The sequence below is a fragment of the Manis pentadactyla genome, chromosome 9 (assembly GCF_030020395.1).
Source record: "Manis pentadactyla isolate mManPen7 chromosome 9, mManPen7.hap1, whole genome shotgun sequence".
In the NCBI taxonomy this organism is placed as follows: domain Eukaryota; kingdom Metazoa; phylum Chordata; class Mammalia; order Pholidota; family Manidae; genus Manis; species Manis pentadactyla.
Genome location: NC_080027.1, coordinates 122,700,854 through 122,722,246, shown reverse-complemented (window position 1 = coordinate 122,722,246; position 21,393 = coordinate 122,700,854). Strand labels below are relative to the sequence as shown.

Genomic DNA, 21,393 nt, shown 5'->3' with positions numbered 1-21,393 from the left:
ACACCACCCGCCTCACGAGTCTGAGGTTGGAGGGGATCCCATCTATGAAACCTTTCCCGACCACTACTCCCCTCCGCTGAAACTGATCATTTCCTCCTTTTTGACTCCACTACATCTCAAATACAGTCTCGCTCTGGCCCCGCAGAGCTTTCGCACACGCACCTATACGCACAGGTACCTGCCCCTTCCTATCCTAGAATCTCTCCGGATCTGGTTTTGTGTTCCCGATGCCTACAATACCTGGTACATACATCATGTTCAGTTTTTGCTGAATATGTCACAGAAAACGCACAAGGACATTCACTAGACATAATGTAGCAGAGAAACAAAAACTGGTTAAGTAAATTATAGTTGATCAAAAGTTATACAGCCATAAAAAGGTTTTCAAAGGCTATGCAAGCAGGAAAATGTCTGGACAGTATCAGGGAGGAAAAAAGCAAAATACAAATTAAACACAGCACAATTACAAACTCACGCTTACTAAAAATTAGGTGTTGAAACATATCAAAATATTTATAGTTGTGTATTTGGGTGGTGGGACTGGAAGACACTACTTCTTTGTACTTTACTATATTTTCTGTAATTTTCTAAATGATTTTGTTTATTCTAATAAAAACTTTTTCTAATAGGTAGGAGTTCTAAAATTAGATTGTGAGATAGGTGCACAACTATGTGAATTTTATATACCTTAATAAAGCATTTAAAAATATATCTATTTAAATCCTTACTGTAAGAACACAACAATAAAAAAATAAATGAAATGCAAAGAAGCTGGAAGGGATCTAAGAGACCACCCAGGCTGGGGCTCTCATTTTCCATGTAGAGAAAAGTTTTGACCACAGCCACCCGCTGACGAGTGGCCGACCTGGCCTGGGATTCAGGCCTCTTCCCAATCCAGTGCTTTACAATACCACTGCTGTTTCTATTTAGACAAAAGGAAATGTATTAGTTCAATATGTCTAGATCTGATTAGGTGCTTTTTTTTGGCCCCGAGATCATTTAAAAGAAGTTAAGTGCTGCCCCAAAGTAAAGTTTTCTGAAGCAAACAGAGCAGTCTCAGAGAATAAGAAAGAAATCAACAGGAATTTATATTACACCAGATTTCATCTCAGTATATTTGGTAGAAAGTCTTATTAACTGTAATTCAATGAAGGAACAGTCACTAAAATTGCTGGAATTCAAGACCCTGGACAAGGCTGGACTAGATGACTTCCAAACTTCCTTCCTAACCAAGATTTTTTATTTTAAATGAAAGGTCAATTATCACAAACATTACTCAGCTGAGATCTGTGAAGATATCATTTCAGTACTGAAATACTCCCAGACAGAACACGATATAGGTCCATTACTACAATGATATTCTCCCTACAAAGGAGCTTCAAGGACAGCATGAGTTCAAGGTCTACATAAGCTACGAAAATTGTATTACAAATGACTGAACATTTGAAACTCTAAGGTTTAAATATCTAGTACAATGAGATGAGCAATTATAGTCACCATTCATCTCCCTAACTTAACTCATATTAAAGATACTAAGAGTAAAATTCCTTACCATAAAGAACAAACCGGATGGATGTGTGCACTGATTATTTTAGCAATGCCTCTTGTCAAGAAATCCCAGATGACAATTCGGCCATCGTTACAGCCAACTGCAAGCAGTGTGCCCCACCTGTTAAAGGTGCAAGTCAGGGCCATGCTGATACAATCCAAAGTTCCATCAGCTTCCTAAAAATTAAAACAAACACAAGAATATAGACAATAAAACCCAGGTATTCAAATTATTTCTCAAAGGTTCTCTATCTATTTCTCTTAAATTTAAATTATGATGCATACCAAAATAATCTGTGTGTTCTCATACCTATCAAACTATCCAAAATGAAGAAATATTTATAAAAGCAAACACAGAATTCTAGGAAACAGATGACATCAATCCCTTACATTAGCACTATAACTTTGTACATACTCTGGAAGGCAATCAGGCAACATGTAACAAGACTCATTAAGAATTATCCTACTGACACAATAATCACAGTTCTTGGAATTTATTCCAAGAAAATAAATGAAAACAAAATCCCTAGAACTGCCTACACATGTAACAAACATTAGCAAAGTCAAATAAATTATTTTATCTTAATATCAAGCCATTTAAAATAACCACAATGACTACACTGACATATATTCCAAGTATTACAAGATATGTTTATATTTTAAAAAAGTAAAGCATATTACTATAATTTGCAATCACAATATAGGTGGGCCATGGGGAAGGCGGTCCAGCACAAAGACAAGTAGTGACTCTATAGCATCTTACTACGCTGAGGGACAGTGACTACAACAGGGTGTGTGTGGGGGACCTGAAAGTATGGATGAATGTTGAAACCACAATGTTGCTCATGTGAAACCTTCTTTAGACTATATAAATACCTTAATTTTTAAAGAAGATTAAAAAGAAAAAAGTAGAGCATATTTGTAGCATATAGATTATTATGTAACAAAAAGCTGTTCTGAAATATCTTTCAAAGTCTTTTTCTAATTTAAAGGGAAATGAACTGTAAAATTTACATTACGGTGAAATTTCCAGCCAATATGGCCTATCCTCACCCCATCCCCACTGAGAATCAAACCTTTAGTTCCTTATTACAGCAAAAGAGATATCATCACACTTAATATTTATTTAAAAAAAAAAAAAAAGGATCGAGATACATTTTCCACTCAAACCCAAGAACTGTGTTCCTAAAATCACAATGCTGTACTCTTACCTCCGGATAATTCTGCCCAAAGGACTCTGCAACAAAGCAAAGGCAGAGAGTTAACGGAGCGTGGGGAACACCCAGGAGCGCTGCAGCCCATGAACGGCGCACTGCAGTGGCCTGCGAAGTGCGGACAGGGAACCTGACGCCCTTTCAGGGGCTCCATGAGTCCCACCGATTTTCATGACATACCAAGACATTATCTGCCTTTTCAGCCTCACCTTGTTAAGTTTACAGATGAGTTCTGAGGCTGCATGACCTGTGACACTGCACAGTTAATGCAGAAGAAGGGAGAACTCTCCCAACTTCTATTTAGGCAAACATTAAAGAGTTGTAAAATGTACAACAGTGCCACTCTTCTCACTGAACATTTCTTCTTTTAGAAAATAGTTATTTTTTGTAAAACTGTTTTTTATGTAAATATCTAAGAGTTGTTATGGTTATTTTTAAATAACAAACTTTTAAAATCAAATCAGTCAAATTGTCTTAAGTCCCAACTATTCTCTACAACCTTTAGTAACAGCAGCCAACCTGCAGCAGAATCATTCACCTTCCTAATAACAGCACCTAGGTCGGAACAGAATCTTCAAGTTGGTTAAACACACAATTCCCATATTTATTTCTTAGGCAAACAACATTTTAATACAAACATCCCTGTTTTCCAATATTATAAATTTAGCATTTATATATTAGCACTAAACATTTCAGCTACAGATGATGGTACAACACTGCCCAGTAGCCCTAAGTTTACTTTCAGCAGTGATAGCATCTGTCAGTATTTACTTTTTATTACTGTGGTTTTTAAACTATACTCTGAGAACTATAGGTCCAGGAAAGTTGTTGTGCATATAGGGCATCCAAGTAAAACTTCATTTAAAAATAAGTCTAATGCTTTAGGAAAAAAAAAAAGCTTAAAAACCACTTTTATTACATTTTGTCTTTTATAAAAATTAATAGAAAATAGGCCCTACAGTTAAGAAAGCTGAAAGAAACATTAAATTAAAGGTAAATAATTGCAAAAAAGGAAGTATCTTGATTTTCTAATGAGCAGCAGACTTATGGTGGCTGACTGCATTCAACTGAAAGAAAAGAATGAAATGAAATGCTGAAAAAAGACCCAAGACAGAGACTTTGAAAGAACTTTCTGAAAGTCACATAAGTAAACAGAAATGTTATCATTAAAAAATGAGTTTCCTCCCAGCAATCCACTCACCAAGGTAAAAGCTTCCGCGTATTTCTACATGCTTATTTGTATAAGCATATATATAAGCATAATTTGTATTAGCATTCACATATTTAAGGTTTGCTTAAACACTATATATACATCTTATGTGACCTGCTTCTTTAACAAAATATCCTATACATCTTTCCAAATCAGTAAACAGATCTATACCCACACGGTTGAGAAACAAGCAAAAAGGAGCATTTATTCAAAAATTAAAAACAAAAAAACCACAACCTAAAAATATAAAGTGCTCAGGGAAAAGCAGAATGTGCCTTGCTATGTTAAGAGAAAAGAAAGTCACACCTAAGATCCTGAGAGAATCCAGGGACCACTTTAATGTATGCCTTCCTCTCAATACAGATTACCCCTGATTCATTTTTTTTTTTTTAATGTTTTGGGGTAGGTTTTTTTTTTTCTTCTTTTTTTGAGGGTTAGTTGTCCTAGTTAACAGGCTTCAATAAGGTGTTTAAGGAGCACAAAGAGAAAGTAACATATTAAAAAAAAAACAACCTAGCTAGTTTGGGGCACTTTGGTCGAAGGGCCTGAGCAAAAAGGCTGGCAAGCAGGGTTCCGGGAGCACAAGGCCATTTCCTCGGACCACCTTTACATCCTCCATCTTCCCACCACCTACCCTTTTTGTGTTACAATTAGATCACATAGGCTTGATTTTAAAGACCATGAAAGGGGAAAAGAAAGGAAAGATGGCCACAGATGTGGATGTTAAAGAGGAAAAAAAACCCTGGTCAAAGAGATCTAACTTTATAATATACTTTATAACTTAAAAAAAACATGAATAACTGATTACTATAAGTGTATATAGCAAAGTACACATTTCCAAAAGTGATTACAGAAGAAAAAAATTTGCCTGCCTCAATGAGTACAGAAGACACTAAATGACTTGTTAAAGACCTGTCACTTAAAAAAAAGAAATTAAAAGAAAAAGCAGCTGGCCCAATTTCTCCTAAATCTCAAGCATTAGATAATTACTATGTTATTCAAGCTATTTCTGAGCAGGAAAAAAAAGTATACATACACACATATATATTCATTTTTTTACAAAGCCAATATAACTGATACCAAAACTTGACAAAGAAAACAAAGAAGAAAAAAGTCCATTTCACTTAAGAACATAAATGGTACATGGTATTTCACCTTAGATTCTACAGACTTGAAAAGTAATTTCTTACACAATTATAACCAAATTCTCAACACAAAGAATCTGGAGCTTGTTATTCTATCATATAAAAATATTACGGTATAGAAGGGGGGAAAAAAAGGAACGGGATTATGCCAGAGCTCTCCAAACGCGTTCACAGCACAATGCACTCATGTATATCCTTCCTCAAGGACTCTAAAAGCCATACAATCCTATCAGTAGACACTGAAAATAATTTGCTGAAACTCAATAACCATTTCTAATAAAATAAAGACTACAATAAATGATAAAAACTACTTCCTCAAAATGCAAACAATCATCATTTCAATTAATATCAACAACCAGAAAGGGATATATCACATTCCAGTGAATGAAGTAAGAAAATGAAATAACTGGTTTAAACATTTAATATAAGGAGATAAACTGTTTTTCTTCTGCTGAAATACCTAGATACACTTCATACCTAGAAAACAGAAGACACTCTAATAAGAAATCAAAGTTAAGAAAATAAGGTGAAGTGGTTTGACGCAAGAAAAACATTCAAACATTAATAGCTTTTCTTTACATTAGCAATTTTGTATCCAGAAATGGAAATGAAGAAGAGAAATCTATTCACAATGGCTACAAACATATAAAATAATTACAGAAAAGTAGTAAGGAAGACACAGAACATGTATGAAGAAAAATTTAGTTAAGGCCATAAAAATATGAACAAAGGAAAAGACGATCTATGTTCTGGGATGGGAAAGCTTAATGGGTTTCTCCAAAAATCAGTTTTATGAAATTCCAAATGGATTAAAGACAAATGTAAAAAATAATTTCTTAAATGTACTGTTAAGGTCACTGATAACATGATCAGGTTAGCATTTCAATTTTGTGGGGAGTTTATTTAACACATAGGGATAAGCAACTGATTATCCATCCAAAAGGAAAAAAAAGTTACAGTTGCTCTCTCATATCTAATGTATAAAAATAAATTCCAGATAAATGTTTAAAAAAAACAAAAACCTTGGAAGAAAATCTAGGAGACAACATGTGTAATCCAGGGTGGGAAGACCTTAGCCTTAAGTGAGGAAAATGAAAAAGAAGAGAGAAGAATATTTGATTACATAAAAATTACAACATTTTGCATAGCCAAAGTTCACATAAATGGTCAAGAAAAAAATATGCACTGTAGATGACTGATAAAAGGTGGTATCTATACTATAAAGCAAGTTGATACAGCAGTAAGAAAAAACAAAAAGACAAAGATTATGAATAAGCAAGTCACACAAAACAAAATCATATCACCTCTAAACAAAGGAAAATATTATCAAATTCAGTTGTAGTCAGAGATACATAAAATCAAACTAAAAATGAGATGCCACCTTCATCCATCAGACAGGAAAACTGAAAGAGAACATCTAGTGCTGGGGGGACGTAGGCAAAGGGGTATTTTCACACACTGCCTGTAAGATGGAATTGTTTTAGCCTTCTGGAAAAGGAATCTGACGGCATCTATTAAAAGCAAAATCATATAGTCTTCGTCTCAGCAATTCTACAACTGGAAATCTAATCTCCATCAATGTAAGCTCAACAATGGGGCATAAACACAAAGGTATTTAACGTGGTGACAAAAAAAGCAAAAGAAAAACCCTAAAAACTGGGAACAAGGTAAAAGACCATTAGTAGTGAAACAGATGAATAAATTATGTTGTATCAAATATGGATAAATCACACTAAATTTCCTAAGAGAAAATTTCATTGATGTTACTAAGTGAAAGAAGACACAGTGTATATAATACAATCTCATTGTTTGTTAATGTGTATGTAAACATACACAAGTATAGACACAGAGAAAAATATGGGAGGAGAAACATGGGGTTATCAACAAAAAGAAGGCAAGGAGAAAGATTTGTAACAACAAGTACTTATAGTTAAAATTATGAATCATGAGTGGGTATCTACATAAATATGCATTAAAAATCTTACGACTATTATCTCCTAATGTGTAGGAATAGTATCTTATAGTGTTATGCAAAGAAAGTTGAAAATATTGTGTATAAAAAAGGTTCTATTTCTGTAATAAGCAAAAACAAAGCCCTTATGAATTTGTTTAAATATATCTATGTGAACAAGGAAAAAGATATAAAAGGCTAAACTCCAGATAGCTACCATTTGGAGAAGGGGAGGAAGATAATCTTTTCTCTATTTTGCTTGTTTCCAGCATTGTGATAAATATGTATTATATTTGTTAGTTCGAAAAGCATGAAATGAAAGAACCTTAATGAGTTTTCCAGACTTAAACATGCTGGCTTATCACTTCTCTGAAGTGCTCAAGCCTAAATTTATGTTTAATAGCTACTACTGATTCAGTGTTTATGTGTCAGACTTTGTATTAAGGCTTCTAAATATTACCTCATTCAATCCTCTCAATTCAATGTTAGTGAGTACTGTTATACTACATTCACAGATGAAGGAAGTTAGGCTGAGACTGTCACTTCCCAAGTTCAGATAAAAGCTGGCAAAATTGGAACCTGACCCAGAAAACCACACACTTAACTGTAACTACACTAAAAAAGCCTCTACAAACTTACCGGAATTTGGCCTAAAGGTTTACTAGTCTATGATTTGCAAAACACACCTGCCCTCTATTGAAAGTTAAAATCTGCTCATCTCCTTTATTTCCCCATGTCTTCCTTTCTCTCCCCGGATCTCGAAGACCACCAACAGTTACTTCACATGCACACCCCCTCAGGGCCAAGGAATGTAATTCGACCCCGAGTGAGCTAAGTGACCTACCCCAAATCTCTACCCATCGAGGGCTTTTCTTAGCAACAACCATTGCTCACTTGATTTGTTTCAAAAATCATCCTTTTCCCCATAGAAGACAAAAGAAAAATAAAAGTTTAGCATTCCACTTCCCCTTTGCCTATAAAGCCTAAAGTAGGCCCACAAAAGGTATTTGTGGAGTGCTGAATGGGTAATTTTGGTACAACATCCAGCCCAACCAAGCAGGTAACCTACTCTTCACACTCCACATTTTAAAAACCCTTCCTAGTTGCCTCACCTTTACACTCCTGACCTTCAATCACATTAACTTTACTGACACTGTTCTAAAAGCCTCCGTTCACCTTTGGCTATGTGCCCTTCTTTCATACGTGCCTTTTTGGAATCTGAGTATAGACTACTTTCAGTGCAATCACGCCAGTTTTCTGCAGGTGTCTCCTCCCCTTTTTCCTGTTAGGATCCCTTCTCCAAACTGCCTTCTCCAGGCCTTGAAGCCTTCTTCCTTCCAGTCTCATGACATGGAATAATGTCTATTCTCTAAATTGCTGAACATTCACCTCCTTAAAGACTTGATTATCATGAACTCTAAAATGTCATGGACCTTTTTTCCCAGCAGTCCTATTATTTTGTACTTGCCATCCAATTCCTTCAAGTTCAGAGAAGCAGTTTCCATTATGCTTCCCCAACACAGCAAGTGATGACACAGCTGGTTGCATTTCTTTTAGAGAAATGCAGTTTTCAGGTGACTAGATAACCGATGTCACCCTACCCCAACCTGATGCCATCAAGACAGTAATTACTACACTTTATTTCCAATCTTGCCTCCCCCATCAATCCTTCACAAAGCTGCCACAGCCAGTCTTCAAAGCCCCAAATCTCATCACGTCACACTTGTCTGCTTAAACAACCCCCTTGCTAAACAATATACTAAACTCCCAAGTATGATTTTAAAAAGCAATTTCAATCTGGCTCCAGTTATTTTCCACTTTATCTTTGATTAACTCCCCTTCAGCATCCAACACAGAGCCTCACATACCCATCCTCAGCACTGGGTTTCTATCTGGGTTTATGACACTGTCTCTGTAAAATCATTCCCAAATTGTCAACCCCAGCAACGCAGAATTCACTGCTTTTTCAGCTGGATTCGCATCATGCATTAATTTATTCTGGTTCCACATCACAACAGTTTATGCTTCTCTCCTCTTAGTTCCATGTATTTATTCAAGGCAAAGGCTGTATCTTATTTCAATGTTTTCCAAACAGTAGCACCCAATCCACCATAAATGTGTAAGTCAATTTAGTGAGCTGCAACAAGTTTTTCAATAGATTAGAACAGAAGATATCAGAGGACACCGATCACAAGGATTAAGTATAAGTCTTAGAAACTTAGTTATCTGTGTATGTGTATATATATATATATATATGTACATATATACATATAGGGTGTGATAGAAAATATATTTCTTTTGAATTGTAGTAAAAAGAAGCTTGAAGAACTCCTATTTAACTTTGTATCTCTGGTGTATACTGCCTGATAACTGCCTCAAAAGGCGGTTGCAGAAGTGAAATTAGCATCTTGAGTGTCCACAAGAGAAACATATTATCATTTCTTTCCTTTTTCCTGCCAGATATCCTGAAGCAGGCCCCACAATCAGATCCCTTTGTTCCTTTCTCCTTTTTAGCAGCAAATCTTTAGCTTTCTTGATTTAAAACTCATGAGTCATTTCCATAGATTTTTACCTTTTGGATCCAGCCTTCTTTTAAGAAGTCTAACCTTCCAATGCTAAACATTGCTTTCTGAGTACACCCTTATAAATCTTCTACAGAATTAAAAAAAAAAAAAACATTTCCCATGACTACTTACCTCTTTCAATGTACTAGCCTATCTACTACCTATCCTCCATCCTTAAACTTTTAAAAGAGTCAACTCTTTGCCTCCACTTCATCTCCCCCACTTTCCTAAAAGCACTGTAGTCCGGTTTCTGCTCAAGTTGCTAAGAGGCCCCAAGCTCGCTAAGGACTATACAGAGCAGCCCTTTCCCAGCTCTCAGCCTCAACTGCTCTCCACCTGGCTTCCATGGAAGATACCACAACAACCTGCACTTCTGTTATACCTCTACATGGATAAACGTATGGAAAGCACAAAAAAATGCCTAGCTCATAATAACCAGTACATGACTGTTTGTTAATGTGTTATTATTATTTATTCCTCCTCTTATTCCCTAAATATAGGTAACTGTCCAAGATTCTGACCTCAGCAGTTTTTTCTTCTCTGCTCCTCCCAACTTTCTCCCTTGGTCTTGTCATCTACTCACTGCGTTTCAATCAGCCTACCTGCAGGAGAATTACAACTCACTCTCGTGAATCCAAGTCCATCTCCTGAACCCCAGATCCACACCTGAGAGTCCCAATGCTGTCTTTTCCCAACATCCTTAAACATCTACTAGAAACACCGCTACTGGTTTCCATGATTTTTCACTTCGCTCTCTTACTCACGACCAGCACCACCACCATACACAATCAGTTCTCGAATTCTGTCAACTCTACCTCCTCAATGTCTTTTCTTTCCATTTCCTAGCTCAGGCCTTCTTTACAACTCACCTACTCTAGCTCTATAAACTGACTGCATACCCTCCAAGACTCAACTACACACTGCTGTCAGATAAATCTTTAAAAAATATCATAGCTCTGATTGACTGACTTACCAGGTCCAAACCCTTCGATGGATCGGCCCTATTCCTTAAAAGCACAAGCTTTTCAGTCGGGCATGCAAAGGCGTCAACAGAACAGATGGCACCAACCCCATCTTTTGGCCTTCTCATGTGCCCTTTTGGCCTTCACAGTGCCCACAACCCGGCCAAGCAGTGAATTTAGATCTTCTCATTCTCCCATGACTTAGCTCAAACATATTCCTGGTAAGCACACCTCCCCTTATCCTCATATTTCAGTCTCACTCTTTTACCAATCTTAAATATCTGCTCAAAACTCGCAAAAGTATCTTGTTCCTGATTAACTTTCTTCCCCAGCACCAAAGACGTTCATACCCCTCTTCCCAATGTTCTTAATACTTGGTAATGATTCTTAAAGGCCTGCCTATGTTCTGCCTATTTATATAATCACTTTAATCTCCGTTTAACAAAAGGCTCCTTCAAGGCCATTTCTTACATATCTTTGTAGACCTTTAGAGAGCCAGTACATTTTCTGATTTTTTTTTTTTAGCAGAAACGTAACCATTAAAGCAGAAGTTGTTTAGGAGTTCTGGAAAACCTTAGCCATCCCCAGGCTACCATGCTAAACACCTAAAGAAAGCCTAGAAGGAGCTACAGTTGTTAAACAACTTGGGCAAGGAGTAGGGAGGAAATGACTCAGAGAGAGGGTGACAAAAGGCAAATGCCTCTGTAGTTCACACCTCCGTGTTTTACACACCATCCCTGATAGTTAAGGGGCTTAAACAGAAGTCAACATAACTGATTCCAGTGCCAACTGTACCATTTACTTGCTTAGTGGCTTCAAATCAATACTCTCTGGGCCTTTTCTCATCTGTTCAACGAGGGACTTCAACAAGAAGAGCTCCACGCTACCACCACCCCCTTAGGCATTCCGTGATTTAATCCGTCCAGGTCACCAAACTCCTGACACGTCTTCAAAGCTTCACCTGGAGCCTCATTTCCTCCGATTCCCTCTTCTCCAGTAACTCTAGTTCTGCCTGCTCTGGGCTACTTCAGCACCTGTGATACCTGCCCTCGAAACTAAGCCACACACTGCCCCACGACTGATCTGAAAGTACCCTCGGGAAAGGCAATGCATTCTGCTCGGACAGAAGCTAGGCTTCCTCCTGCTGCTGCTCCAGATTAGGAACGCCCCAATGGTCCATAGCAGAACTATGTCCCCAAGGTTGCAGCTCGGGTCCCCTCCCGCTCAAGTTGCTCCTTCCCAAGACCAAAGGGCTTTCTAATCCCAAGATACAGCCCTCCTCACCCAGCAACTCGAGGTTCATCCCTGAGGACTCAGGCCGCCTGGCCTAAGCTCCAGCAACACCGCCTTGGCCCCAGCCCGCTCCCAAGACCTGCGTCTAACTGGGAGACACCGCAAACAGGCTGGCGCACGCCCCGGAGACTTTCTGTTTCAGCAGGCCCCGCGGCTTCCGCTATCTTCCCCCGCCTTCCAGGTTCGTCTCGAGTAGGCTGTCCATATATTCGCCTAACCAACGAGAAGAACAAACGCTCACGGAGATCTTTGATTACGATATTGACTAAGAGACGGAAATGCTGTCGTCACTTAGTACTTTAAAAAGTGCAGGAATTTGAGGCCCTTTCCTTCCGGATCATGTGAACTAGCTAGAGATTTCAGGCATATCGTTAGACTACTAATCCCTGCTGCGTGGTGTGTTCCGCGGCCTTGTCCGGGAGGGCTGCCTCAGATCTGCGGGAAAGGTTCCGGGCAAAATCCGACAGGCGTAGGAAAGCGGGAAAGGAGGACCCCGGCGCTGGCGCGGGGAAGCGAGCTGTAGCAGTCAAGGCGCATTCCCACCTTGTGTGGACGCTGGTTACCGTGGATCTGTCCCCGTCTCTTGCAGATGACTTCACATTTGTAAAGATACGCCATTGATCGCACGGAAATGTACGATAGCATTTGTTAGGCCTCTATCGAAGGGCTTACCGTGTACGCACTGTTGACCAGGACTCTGAAAATGAATTGAAATAAGAGGTGGGCTGAGTTCCCTGGAGCTCCATCAGACAGGACTGTGAAGTGATACTCAAAGCAATTAGAGACGGCCCGTTGATGGTCGCTAACGAAGGACCAAATTCTACATGGACAACTTTTGACCGTGGGGACTGTGGGCTAGCCCAGAAGAGGAAAGAACGGTGTAGGTTCGCGCAAAAAATAGAACACGAGCTAGTTTCCCCTATGTGGATTTAAATGCCAGCCATCTCAGCTCCGCCCCTTACTAACTCCATCCCTTGGGCAATATTTCATCCTCTCCACCTCAGTTTTCTTGTAAGTAAAATGGAGATGATAAACGCACTTACAGAATTATTATATGAAGCACTTAGGACAGCAAGTGCCCAGGAAATGTTAGCCATTATTATTTACAAATCACTTTATCCTAAATTCTCTCACTTTCCTGAGTCCATTAGGATAGATATCAGCCGCATTTGAACAATACAGCAAGTGAGGCTCGGAGACATTAGGCAATTTGCATTCTTTCACATATCCAAAACATTGCCAAAATGTTGTCCAAAATATTGTATAGGATATATAGGACAACAGGGGTATATAGGAGTATGTCTGCACACTTTTGTAATCATTCATTACTATCAATTCTTTAAAATTACGACAATTAGGTGAAAAAATGTTGCTGTTATATTTATTTTGTAATGAGGATGAACAACTTTTCACATGTATAAATGTGTATGTTTCCCTTCTGTGAGGTGGCCTGTTCATGTTCTTTGCCTATTTCTATGGAATATCTTGTAGGATTTTAAAGCAAAGAATAAAATGATCACACTGATGTTTAAAGAAAACAAGGACAGTGTGGAGTAGGGATGATTAGAGGAGTGGAAGCAGTTAGATTTCAGCCATAATCCTGTAGAGAGGTGAGTAATTAGAATGGGAAAGACCATTACTTTGGAAAGTAATAGAGAAGTAGGAATCTGGCATGATTTTCATGTTTCTATTTGCCAGGGCAGATAATGCAGAAAAAAGAGCAGCTTTGGCAAGGTAGATGGAGAATCTAGACTTGGGACACTTTTGGCTTAATGCGCCTGTGAGAAATGCAAATGCCATGTACACTTAGAATTCAAACAAGAGGTTTAGGTTAAAAATTTGTGTTTCATCAATTCTAATATGCATATTTTCCCACATTTAAAAATCTCTGAAATAGGGATATATCTTACATTTGATTATATATTTCATAATTATTTAGCAGTAGGTTTTTTTCTTAGTGCTACATAAGATGACTTTGTGTTTTACAACTCGTGGTATCTTTGATGAAAAAAGTATAATTCGTGGACTTTACCTTACTGGTGTTAGTTGGAGCTTATTAATACTATCATCTACACAGGAAGGTACCCAGATTTGTGTACTGAAGGGGAGAAAAGGAAATATAATATCTTCCTTCTTGGCCTAAAGCAACTTGTACTTGTCATTCAAACCCTATGTGAAGAAAGGAGAACTTGTTTCTTAGTTAGGTTGAACTTCCATCTCATTCAAGGCTTTTACAGGTCCTCACTAAGTGAGACCAGTTGGTACATACCTCTCCTCCACGTAAAAATCAGGACTTCTCTGAATGGAGCATTTTTCAGCCATCCAGGATATGCTCTGACAGCTGGCTTCAATCACAGGGAACTGGTGGGGTCCAAGAGTTATTAATATTTCAAGGATTTAAGCCCAGTGGTTTTCAACCTTAGCTGCACATTGGAATTTCTGGAGCACTTCAAACTAATACAGGTGCCTGAGTCCCATAATTGCAGAATCTGTGTAGAACATTCCTAGGCATTGGTATATTTAAAAGCTCCTTGGTGATTCTAATGTTCAGACAAGGTAGAGAACCACTACTGCAGCACAAGACTGGGAGTGCCAGTCAAACTATTGGCTAAGCAGGGAGTGAAGACTTTCTCAGAAGTGTACCCTTGGCCACAGTGCATGCTTATGGTCAGAGATGACAAACTTCAGAGATCATTGGAGCTAAGAAAGAAAACAGCATATGGACAGTAACATCAACAGCATTCAGTTCACTAGAGAAAAGGACTGGAAAGCAAGAAAGAAGTGTATGTCTGTGACATTCACTTCAAGACACACCTCCAACAATGGCCAAATACGAGGTAATTCATGGCAGTATCTTTGTAATTGCAAAATACTGGAAATAATCTAAGTGTTCATACGTTTTTGGTACATTACACAATGGCGTACTCAACAGCTACTTAAGAAATAAGGAAGAACTCTGAACTGGTATAAGTGGTTACCAAGACATACTGTGAAGTGAAAAATTCGAAGTGCAAAGCATTTAGAATACTGTGCTAAGAAAGAAGGAATATAAGAAAGCATACTATATCTGCCTGCTTGTGCAAAAAAATATATATATAAATATATATATACAGGAAAGATAAATCAGAAGCTAAGGATATAGGTTACCTTCAGGGGATAAGTGGGAAAAAGATGGAGAAAAGGGGCAACTGAGAATGGGGTAGTGGGGGGAGGAGGTAAGGATACTCAGTATATTTTTGTATAGCTCTGACTCTTAGAACCATAATAGTGTTTCATATACCCAAAAAACGAACAAGTAACTAAAACCAATTAGGATTTGGAGAGAACCCAAAGGGAATAAAAATACTAGCAAATGAACTTGTGTAAGTCAGTAACAACTACACTGAAAAGGATAGGAAGGAAAGAACTAATATACAAACCCTGGGAAACAGTATCTTCATCGGATGCCATAAAACTAAAGACAGAAAGAGAAACAGTAGAGGAGACAACAGGTCAGTTTCCTCTCAGTCTCTGACTCTCCAATCCAATGTCATCATTTCAATCTTTTCTGGACTGGATTCTAATATAGTTGATGAAGTTCAAATCAAAGCCTTTTAAGGACATTAGACAAAACCCTAGTAGTGTTTTCAATGCAGTTTTTTTCCCGGTTTTCAATGCAGTTTTTTTCCCCATTTACCTATTTTCCCCTGTCTATCCCCCCAATCCTACTTGGCCATTTTTTTAAAAGAAAGAAAGAAAACTTAGCTTGTTATACAAGTCAGAGATCAAGCTAAGGGCACTCAAGAAAAGAGAACAACTGTTCTGTTCATCTTTATAAGGAAATAGAACAGTGAAAAAGCTTCCCAACTGTGCCTTTATATTGTATCAGTCTCTTTTGCTGCTTTAACTTTTTGGCCAAAAGGAAAAGAAAAAGAAGGGCTCTGCTCAGCCCTGCAGCACTGCCACATAGGCTTGTTAATCATCAAAAGGAATTTTTGTAGTTTTGAGATTTCTACAAATAGTCCCTCACCTGAATCTTGCTATCCCTGAGGAGAAAGGGAAATATTATGAAAATAATGAGAGTCCTGTCAAAGACTGATAGGAACACTGTGACCAGATCTAGGTCAATGAAGAGTCAACTAACCAAGGATGTGGAGTTTCTCAGCTCTCCTTAGCCCCTTGCTGGCACCCAGATGTCTGCAGCCCTCTCAGTCACCCCCTAACCTGCTGCCCCTTTTCCCTAACGAAAAAGAAGCTTGAAATTAACCCTGAGTTAAGATGGTTCTTTAGGAGTTAGCCTCCCATCTTCTTGGTCTGCTGGCTTTCCAAATGAAGTCACTTTCCGTGCCCCAACATCTTGTCTCTCAGCTAAGTGGCCCATTGTGCAGAGAGTGGAATGAACTAGGACTGTAAAAGGAAGAAGAGCTTTTTCTCCAGTATCTCCACCCGCAGAGCTGTCTAAGCAGAGTCTGAAGTCTACCTCATCCCACGCCAGGACACAAATCTTGGGAGCTCACCTACTAGGGGTGTAGAGGCTTATGCCATGGTGCTCCCAGCATTTAAAATGCCATCTTTATCATACACTAAATTCCCATACGCTTTCAGGTCAATTTCTAGACTCTAGCTTATTGTGTTGATAGGTATGTGCCAGGACATCTTTTTTTCACCATCTTAATTTTAAAATGTTTGATGTTTGTGAGAATTAGATCCTCCCCATCATTCTTGGGTTTTTTCCCCCCACAAATATTTCTTTTCTCGTATATTTACTTCACCATGTGAACTTCAGAATGAGCTTACTTTGTTTTTCTCTCCTAATGTCATGTTGGTGCTGCTTCTGATATCCCATTACATTCATCCGCTAATTCAGTGTTTTAATGAATCACTGGAGAATTGGCATCTTCTTATTCCACTATAGATGAAGACTTGCTGTTAACTAAAGACTTGTTTTACATTTCTGTTCTCTAAATTGGCAGGTTTTGGGTATCACCCCTTCTGAGTACAGGCCACTCTCGGGTTTATATTTTAATTTCAAAAAATAGACATTTTAGGATTTCAAGAAATAGAGAGCAGGAAAGGGTTAACTGTCTTTCCGGTTTCCTACCTGGTGTAGTGCTGAATAATATTTAGCTCTGTAGGCGTCCTGACTGTGCCAATTGGGAAAAGGAGTGGAGGGAAACGAGTCTTAAAGAGAGTAAGACACATAAATGTCCATTTTAAGTGACAGGTATGATTACATAAACAGTAAAACTTAGGTAAGACAAAGTACCCTTTTGACCGAAAAGATAAACAGTCCAACAAGGTGTTTCTAACCTTGTAAGACACAAAATATCCTTATGAATAATGTGCAAAAAGCTCTTAATTTTTAGCCAGTAGACTTTCTCATATTCAAATCACTTTCCTCAAACCTAGAACATTATAATGGATACGGTCACAGGCTCTGCAGGTTCACTACTTAACTATGTCACCCTGGGGAAAGGTGGTTAGCTTTTCTGTGCCTCAGTTTTCCCACCTATAAAATGGGGCCAATTAAAGTAAATTACCTTCATGTTTACAAAATAGTGAACACAAATAAATCGGAGGTATTATTTTTTTACCACAGTTTTTTGGAGAATAGCTAATTATTATTATCAAATAAATTTATTATGTTGATTAATTCATGATAGAGAACCATATTTTGCTCTCTTTGGATAAATCTTTCTTGGTTGTGCTTACTCTTTTGAAACATTGCTGCATTTGATCTATTATTGTTCTAGCTAAAGAATTTCCATCAGTAATTGAGATTCTCTGTATAGTTCTGTTATCTTTATCACATTTTCTTACTGCCATTACATTAGGATCCTAAAATGAATTGGAGAGCTAGTGATCTTTTGTACTAGTTTAAATAATCTTTAAGTCAAAAGTATCATTTTTTTAATACAATTTATTTTTTAGAGCAGTTTTAGGTTAATGGCAATATCAAGCAGAAGGTACAGAGATTTCCCATTCAATCTCCCTTCGCACATGCGTAACTTCCCCCCTTATAAACAACCCCCACCAGAGTGGCACATTTGTGATAATTGATGAACTTACACTGACACGTCATTATCACCCAAAGTCCATAGTTTACATCAGGGTTCACGCTTGGTGCTGTACATTCTATAGGTTAATGATATGTAATCACCATTACAGTATCATGCTGATGTAAATTGTATTGTGTTTTTAATTTAAAATCCTTTTGCTCAGTGCTGGGGTATAGGAAAGCAATTGACTTTTATATATTTTTTTCAACCTTATATCTGGCAACCTAATAATCACTTATTAAGTCCAGGAGGTTTTGGCAATTCTTTCAGGTTGTCTACATAGACAATCAGCTCGTTTGCAAACAAAAAGTTTTATTTTTTCCTTCCCAATCAGTATACTTTTTATTTCCTTTTCTTCTCTTAGTTCATTAGGTAGGACTTTTAGAAATGTTGACAAGGAGTGGTCAGCGGGGACACCCTTGTCTTCTTCCTGATCTTAACGGGAAAGCCAATTTCTAGCTATTAAGAATGATGTTAGCTGTAGGTCCTTTCCAGGCATTCTGTCAAGTGAAGGAAATACCTCTCTATTCCTAGTTTGCTGAGAATTTTTCTCATAAATGGGTGTTTGGTTTTGTCAAATGCTTTTTCTGCATCTATTGATATGATCGTGTGATTTTTCTTCTATAGTCTGAGAAGCAAGAGCTCAAGTGTCCAAGGGCAGGAGAAGATGGATGTCCCAGTTCAAACAGAAAGTGAAATCGTCCTTCTTCTGCCCTCAAATGGATTCAATGACACTCGCTTACATTGGGTAGGGCCATCTGCTTTTCTCAATTCACCAATTCAAATGCTGTTCCAGAAACACCCCCATAGACACACCCAGAAATAATGTTTTACCAATTATCTGGGCATCCTTTAACCCAATCAAGTTGACACATAAAATTATCACAACTGCTGTTGGTGCCTCCCACACATTTTGATAAATTATATTTTCATTTTCATTTAGTGCGAAACATTCTAACATTTCTCGTGAAATTTCCTCTTTGACCCATGTGTTATTTAGAAGTGTGTTGTTTAATTTCCAAATCATTTGGGAATACCCAGCTATCTCTTCTGTCATTGATTTCTAGTTTAGTTCCGTTGTGGTCTGAGAGCAGACATTATATGCTTTCTATTCTTTTAAAGTTGCTAAGGTGTGCTTTGTAGTCCAGAATATGGTCTACCTTGATGAATGTTCTGTGTGAGTTTGAGAAGGATGTATATCCTGTTGTGGGATGAAATAGTCTACAGATGTCAATTATATCCAGTTGATAGATGGTACTGTTGAGTTCAACTATGTCCTGATTTTCTGCCAGCTGCACCCATTCATTTCCGATAGAGGGGTGTCTAAGTCTCCAACTATAATAGTGCATTCATTTATTTCCCCTTGCACCCTGTCAGTTTTTGCTTCATGTATTTTTATACTCTGTTATTAGGTCATACACATTAAAGATTGTTATTCTTGGAGATTTGACCCCTTTGTCATTATATAATGCCCCTAGCTATCCTAGTAAGTTTCCTTGCTCTTAAGTCTGTTCTATAATATAGCTACTCTCACTTTCTTTGATTAGTATTAAGTTGATATACAATCTTATGTTGGTTTCAACTGTATAACACAGTGGTTTAACAATTACCCATATTATTAAATCCTTACCCCATCTAGTGTGATCACTATCTATCAATGTAGCAAGATGTTACAGAACCATTAACTGTATTCTCCATGCTGTATTACCGTGCCTGTGACCCAACTTATATTGTGATTGAGAATTATTGGCCCCTTTATCCCCTTTCCCCTCCCCCTATATCAACAACCCCTCCCCCTTGGTAACTACTAGTCCCTTCTCAGTGTCCATGAGTCTACTGCTAATTTGTTCCTTCTGTTTTGCTTTGTTTTTACACTCCGTAAATAAGTGAAATCATAAGGCATTTGTCTTTTTCCACCTGGCTTATTTCACTGAACATAATACCCTACCATAATTTCACATTGCACAGAATTCAATGTGCATCCATGTTGTTGCAAATGGATTTCTTTTCCTTTTATGGCTGAGTAATATTCCATTGCATATAGTACCATGTCTTCTTTATCCATTCATCTATTGTCCATCCATTTACTTTTAATCAATATGTATCTTTATACTTAAAGTGGGTTTCTTGTAGACAACATATCTTGTTTTTGATCCACTCTGACATTATTTGTCTTTTATACTGGTGTATCCAGACCACTGATATTTAAAGTGATTATTGATAAAGTTGGATTAATATCTACCATACTTGTTACTGTTCTCTATTGATTGCCCTTGTTCTTTGTCTCTATTTTTGTTTTCTACTTTTTTGCCTTTTGTGGTATTAACTGGTTTTCCATTCTATCTCCTTCTTAAGCGTATCAGTTATACCTTTTTTGTTGTTTACTTTTTTTTAGGGGTTGTTCTAGAGTTTGCAATATACATTTACAACTAATCCAAGTCCACTTTCAAATAGCATTATACTTCTTCACAGATAGTGCAAGTACCTTATAATAGCAAAATAATCCTAATCCCTCTCTTGTCCTTGATATTACTGCTGTCATTCATTTCACTTGTACATAAGTACATTTCACTTGTACATATATACACACATATATACATACACATAATGGATTAAATTGTTGCTCTTATTATTTTGAACAAATTTTTATCTGTTAGGTCAATTAAAATATGACAAAACTTTTTATTTAAATTCACTTTTTCCTTCTCTGATGTTCTTCCTTTATTTATGTAAATCTGAGTTTGTGACCTACATCATTCCCCTTCCCCCTGAGAACTTCTAACATTTCTTGTAAGCAGCTCTATTGGAAGCACATTCCCTCGGTTTTTGTTTGTCTGAGAAAGTCTTTATTTCTCCTTCACTTTTGAAGGATAATTTCACATTGCACAGAATTCAAGCTTGGTGGGTTTTTTCTCTTAACACTTTAATTTCACTCTTTTTTTTTTTTTTTGGATTTATCCTTGAAGGGCCCCCACCCATAAGATGGCGAACTTCCTGCTTCTCTTCCGGGTCCTAGGTTCCCGCCGGCACCACCTAAACCCCAATCACCCCTCACCCCACTAATCCCAGCACCTAGCCAATAGCCACCAGCCCCGTAGAAGTGACACCACAATCACCCCATGCCCCTTCCTATATAACCCAGCACCTTTCCCTAATAAAGCGGAATTCTCCGGTGAATTGCTGCTGTGTGTCGCTCCCTTCCTTTCATTGGTGCCAAAACCTGGGAGACGGGACACCCCAACTGGGCCCCGTCTTCCCCGACACCAGCAGCAGCTTGCCCTCGTCCTCTTTTTCCGGCGCTGGCTCCTCACACTCACCACTCCTCTCTGGCCTTTGGGTAAGTTTTCCCCCAGAGTGGGCCGCTCTTCCCCGAGCTATCGCAGCACCATTGACCGTGATCGTCCGGCAAGGCCCTGACGCTCGGGGACGAGGAGGGAACTCTCCCCGCCTCAGGCCTTCACGGCTGCG

The 21,393-nt window shown here is 38.1% G+C and overlaps 1 protein-coding gene and 1 long non-coding RNA gene across 8 annotated transcripts in view; one reads left to right on the top strand and one right to left on the bottom strand.

The window, feature by feature from the left end:
• Nucleotides 1-21,393, bottom strand: part of LOC118924685 (retinoblastoma-binding protein 5) — a 98,344-nt gene that overhangs the window by 19,940 nt on the left and 57,011 nt on the right. For 4 of the 6 annotated variants that reach the window (XR_008999442.1, XM_057508067.1, XM_057508068.1 and 1 more), the window contains 2 exons: nucleotides 2,760-2,785; nucleotides 1,553-1,725 (listed from right to left, as the gene is read on the bottom strand). Coding sequence is in view for 5 of the 6 variants with exons in the window: in XM_057508067.1 (XP_057364050.1) it covers nucleotides 1,553-1,725; nucleotides 2,760-2,785 (199 nt within the window). In the remaining variant the exon portion in view is untranslated. Of the gene's footprint in view, nucleotides 1-1,552; nucleotides 1,726-2,759; nucleotides 2,786-11,878; nucleotides 12,040-21,393 lie in introns of those variants that run through there. The other 2 variants (XM_036909706.2, XM_036909707.2) reach the window with 2 other exon arrangements.
• On the top strand, nucleotides 12,156-21,090 carry LOC130684974 (uncharacterized). 2 transcript variants are annotated; one of them, XR_008999444.1, is made up of 3 exons: nucleotides 12,156-14,724; nucleotides 18,553-18,673; nucleotides 20,892-21,090. It is a non-coding gene; the product is annotated as an uncharacterized LOC130684974 (long non-coding RNA). The 2 variants fall into 2 exon arrangements; XR_008999443.1 differs by having other exon boundaries at nucleotides 12,276-12,898; nucleotides 20,892-21,086.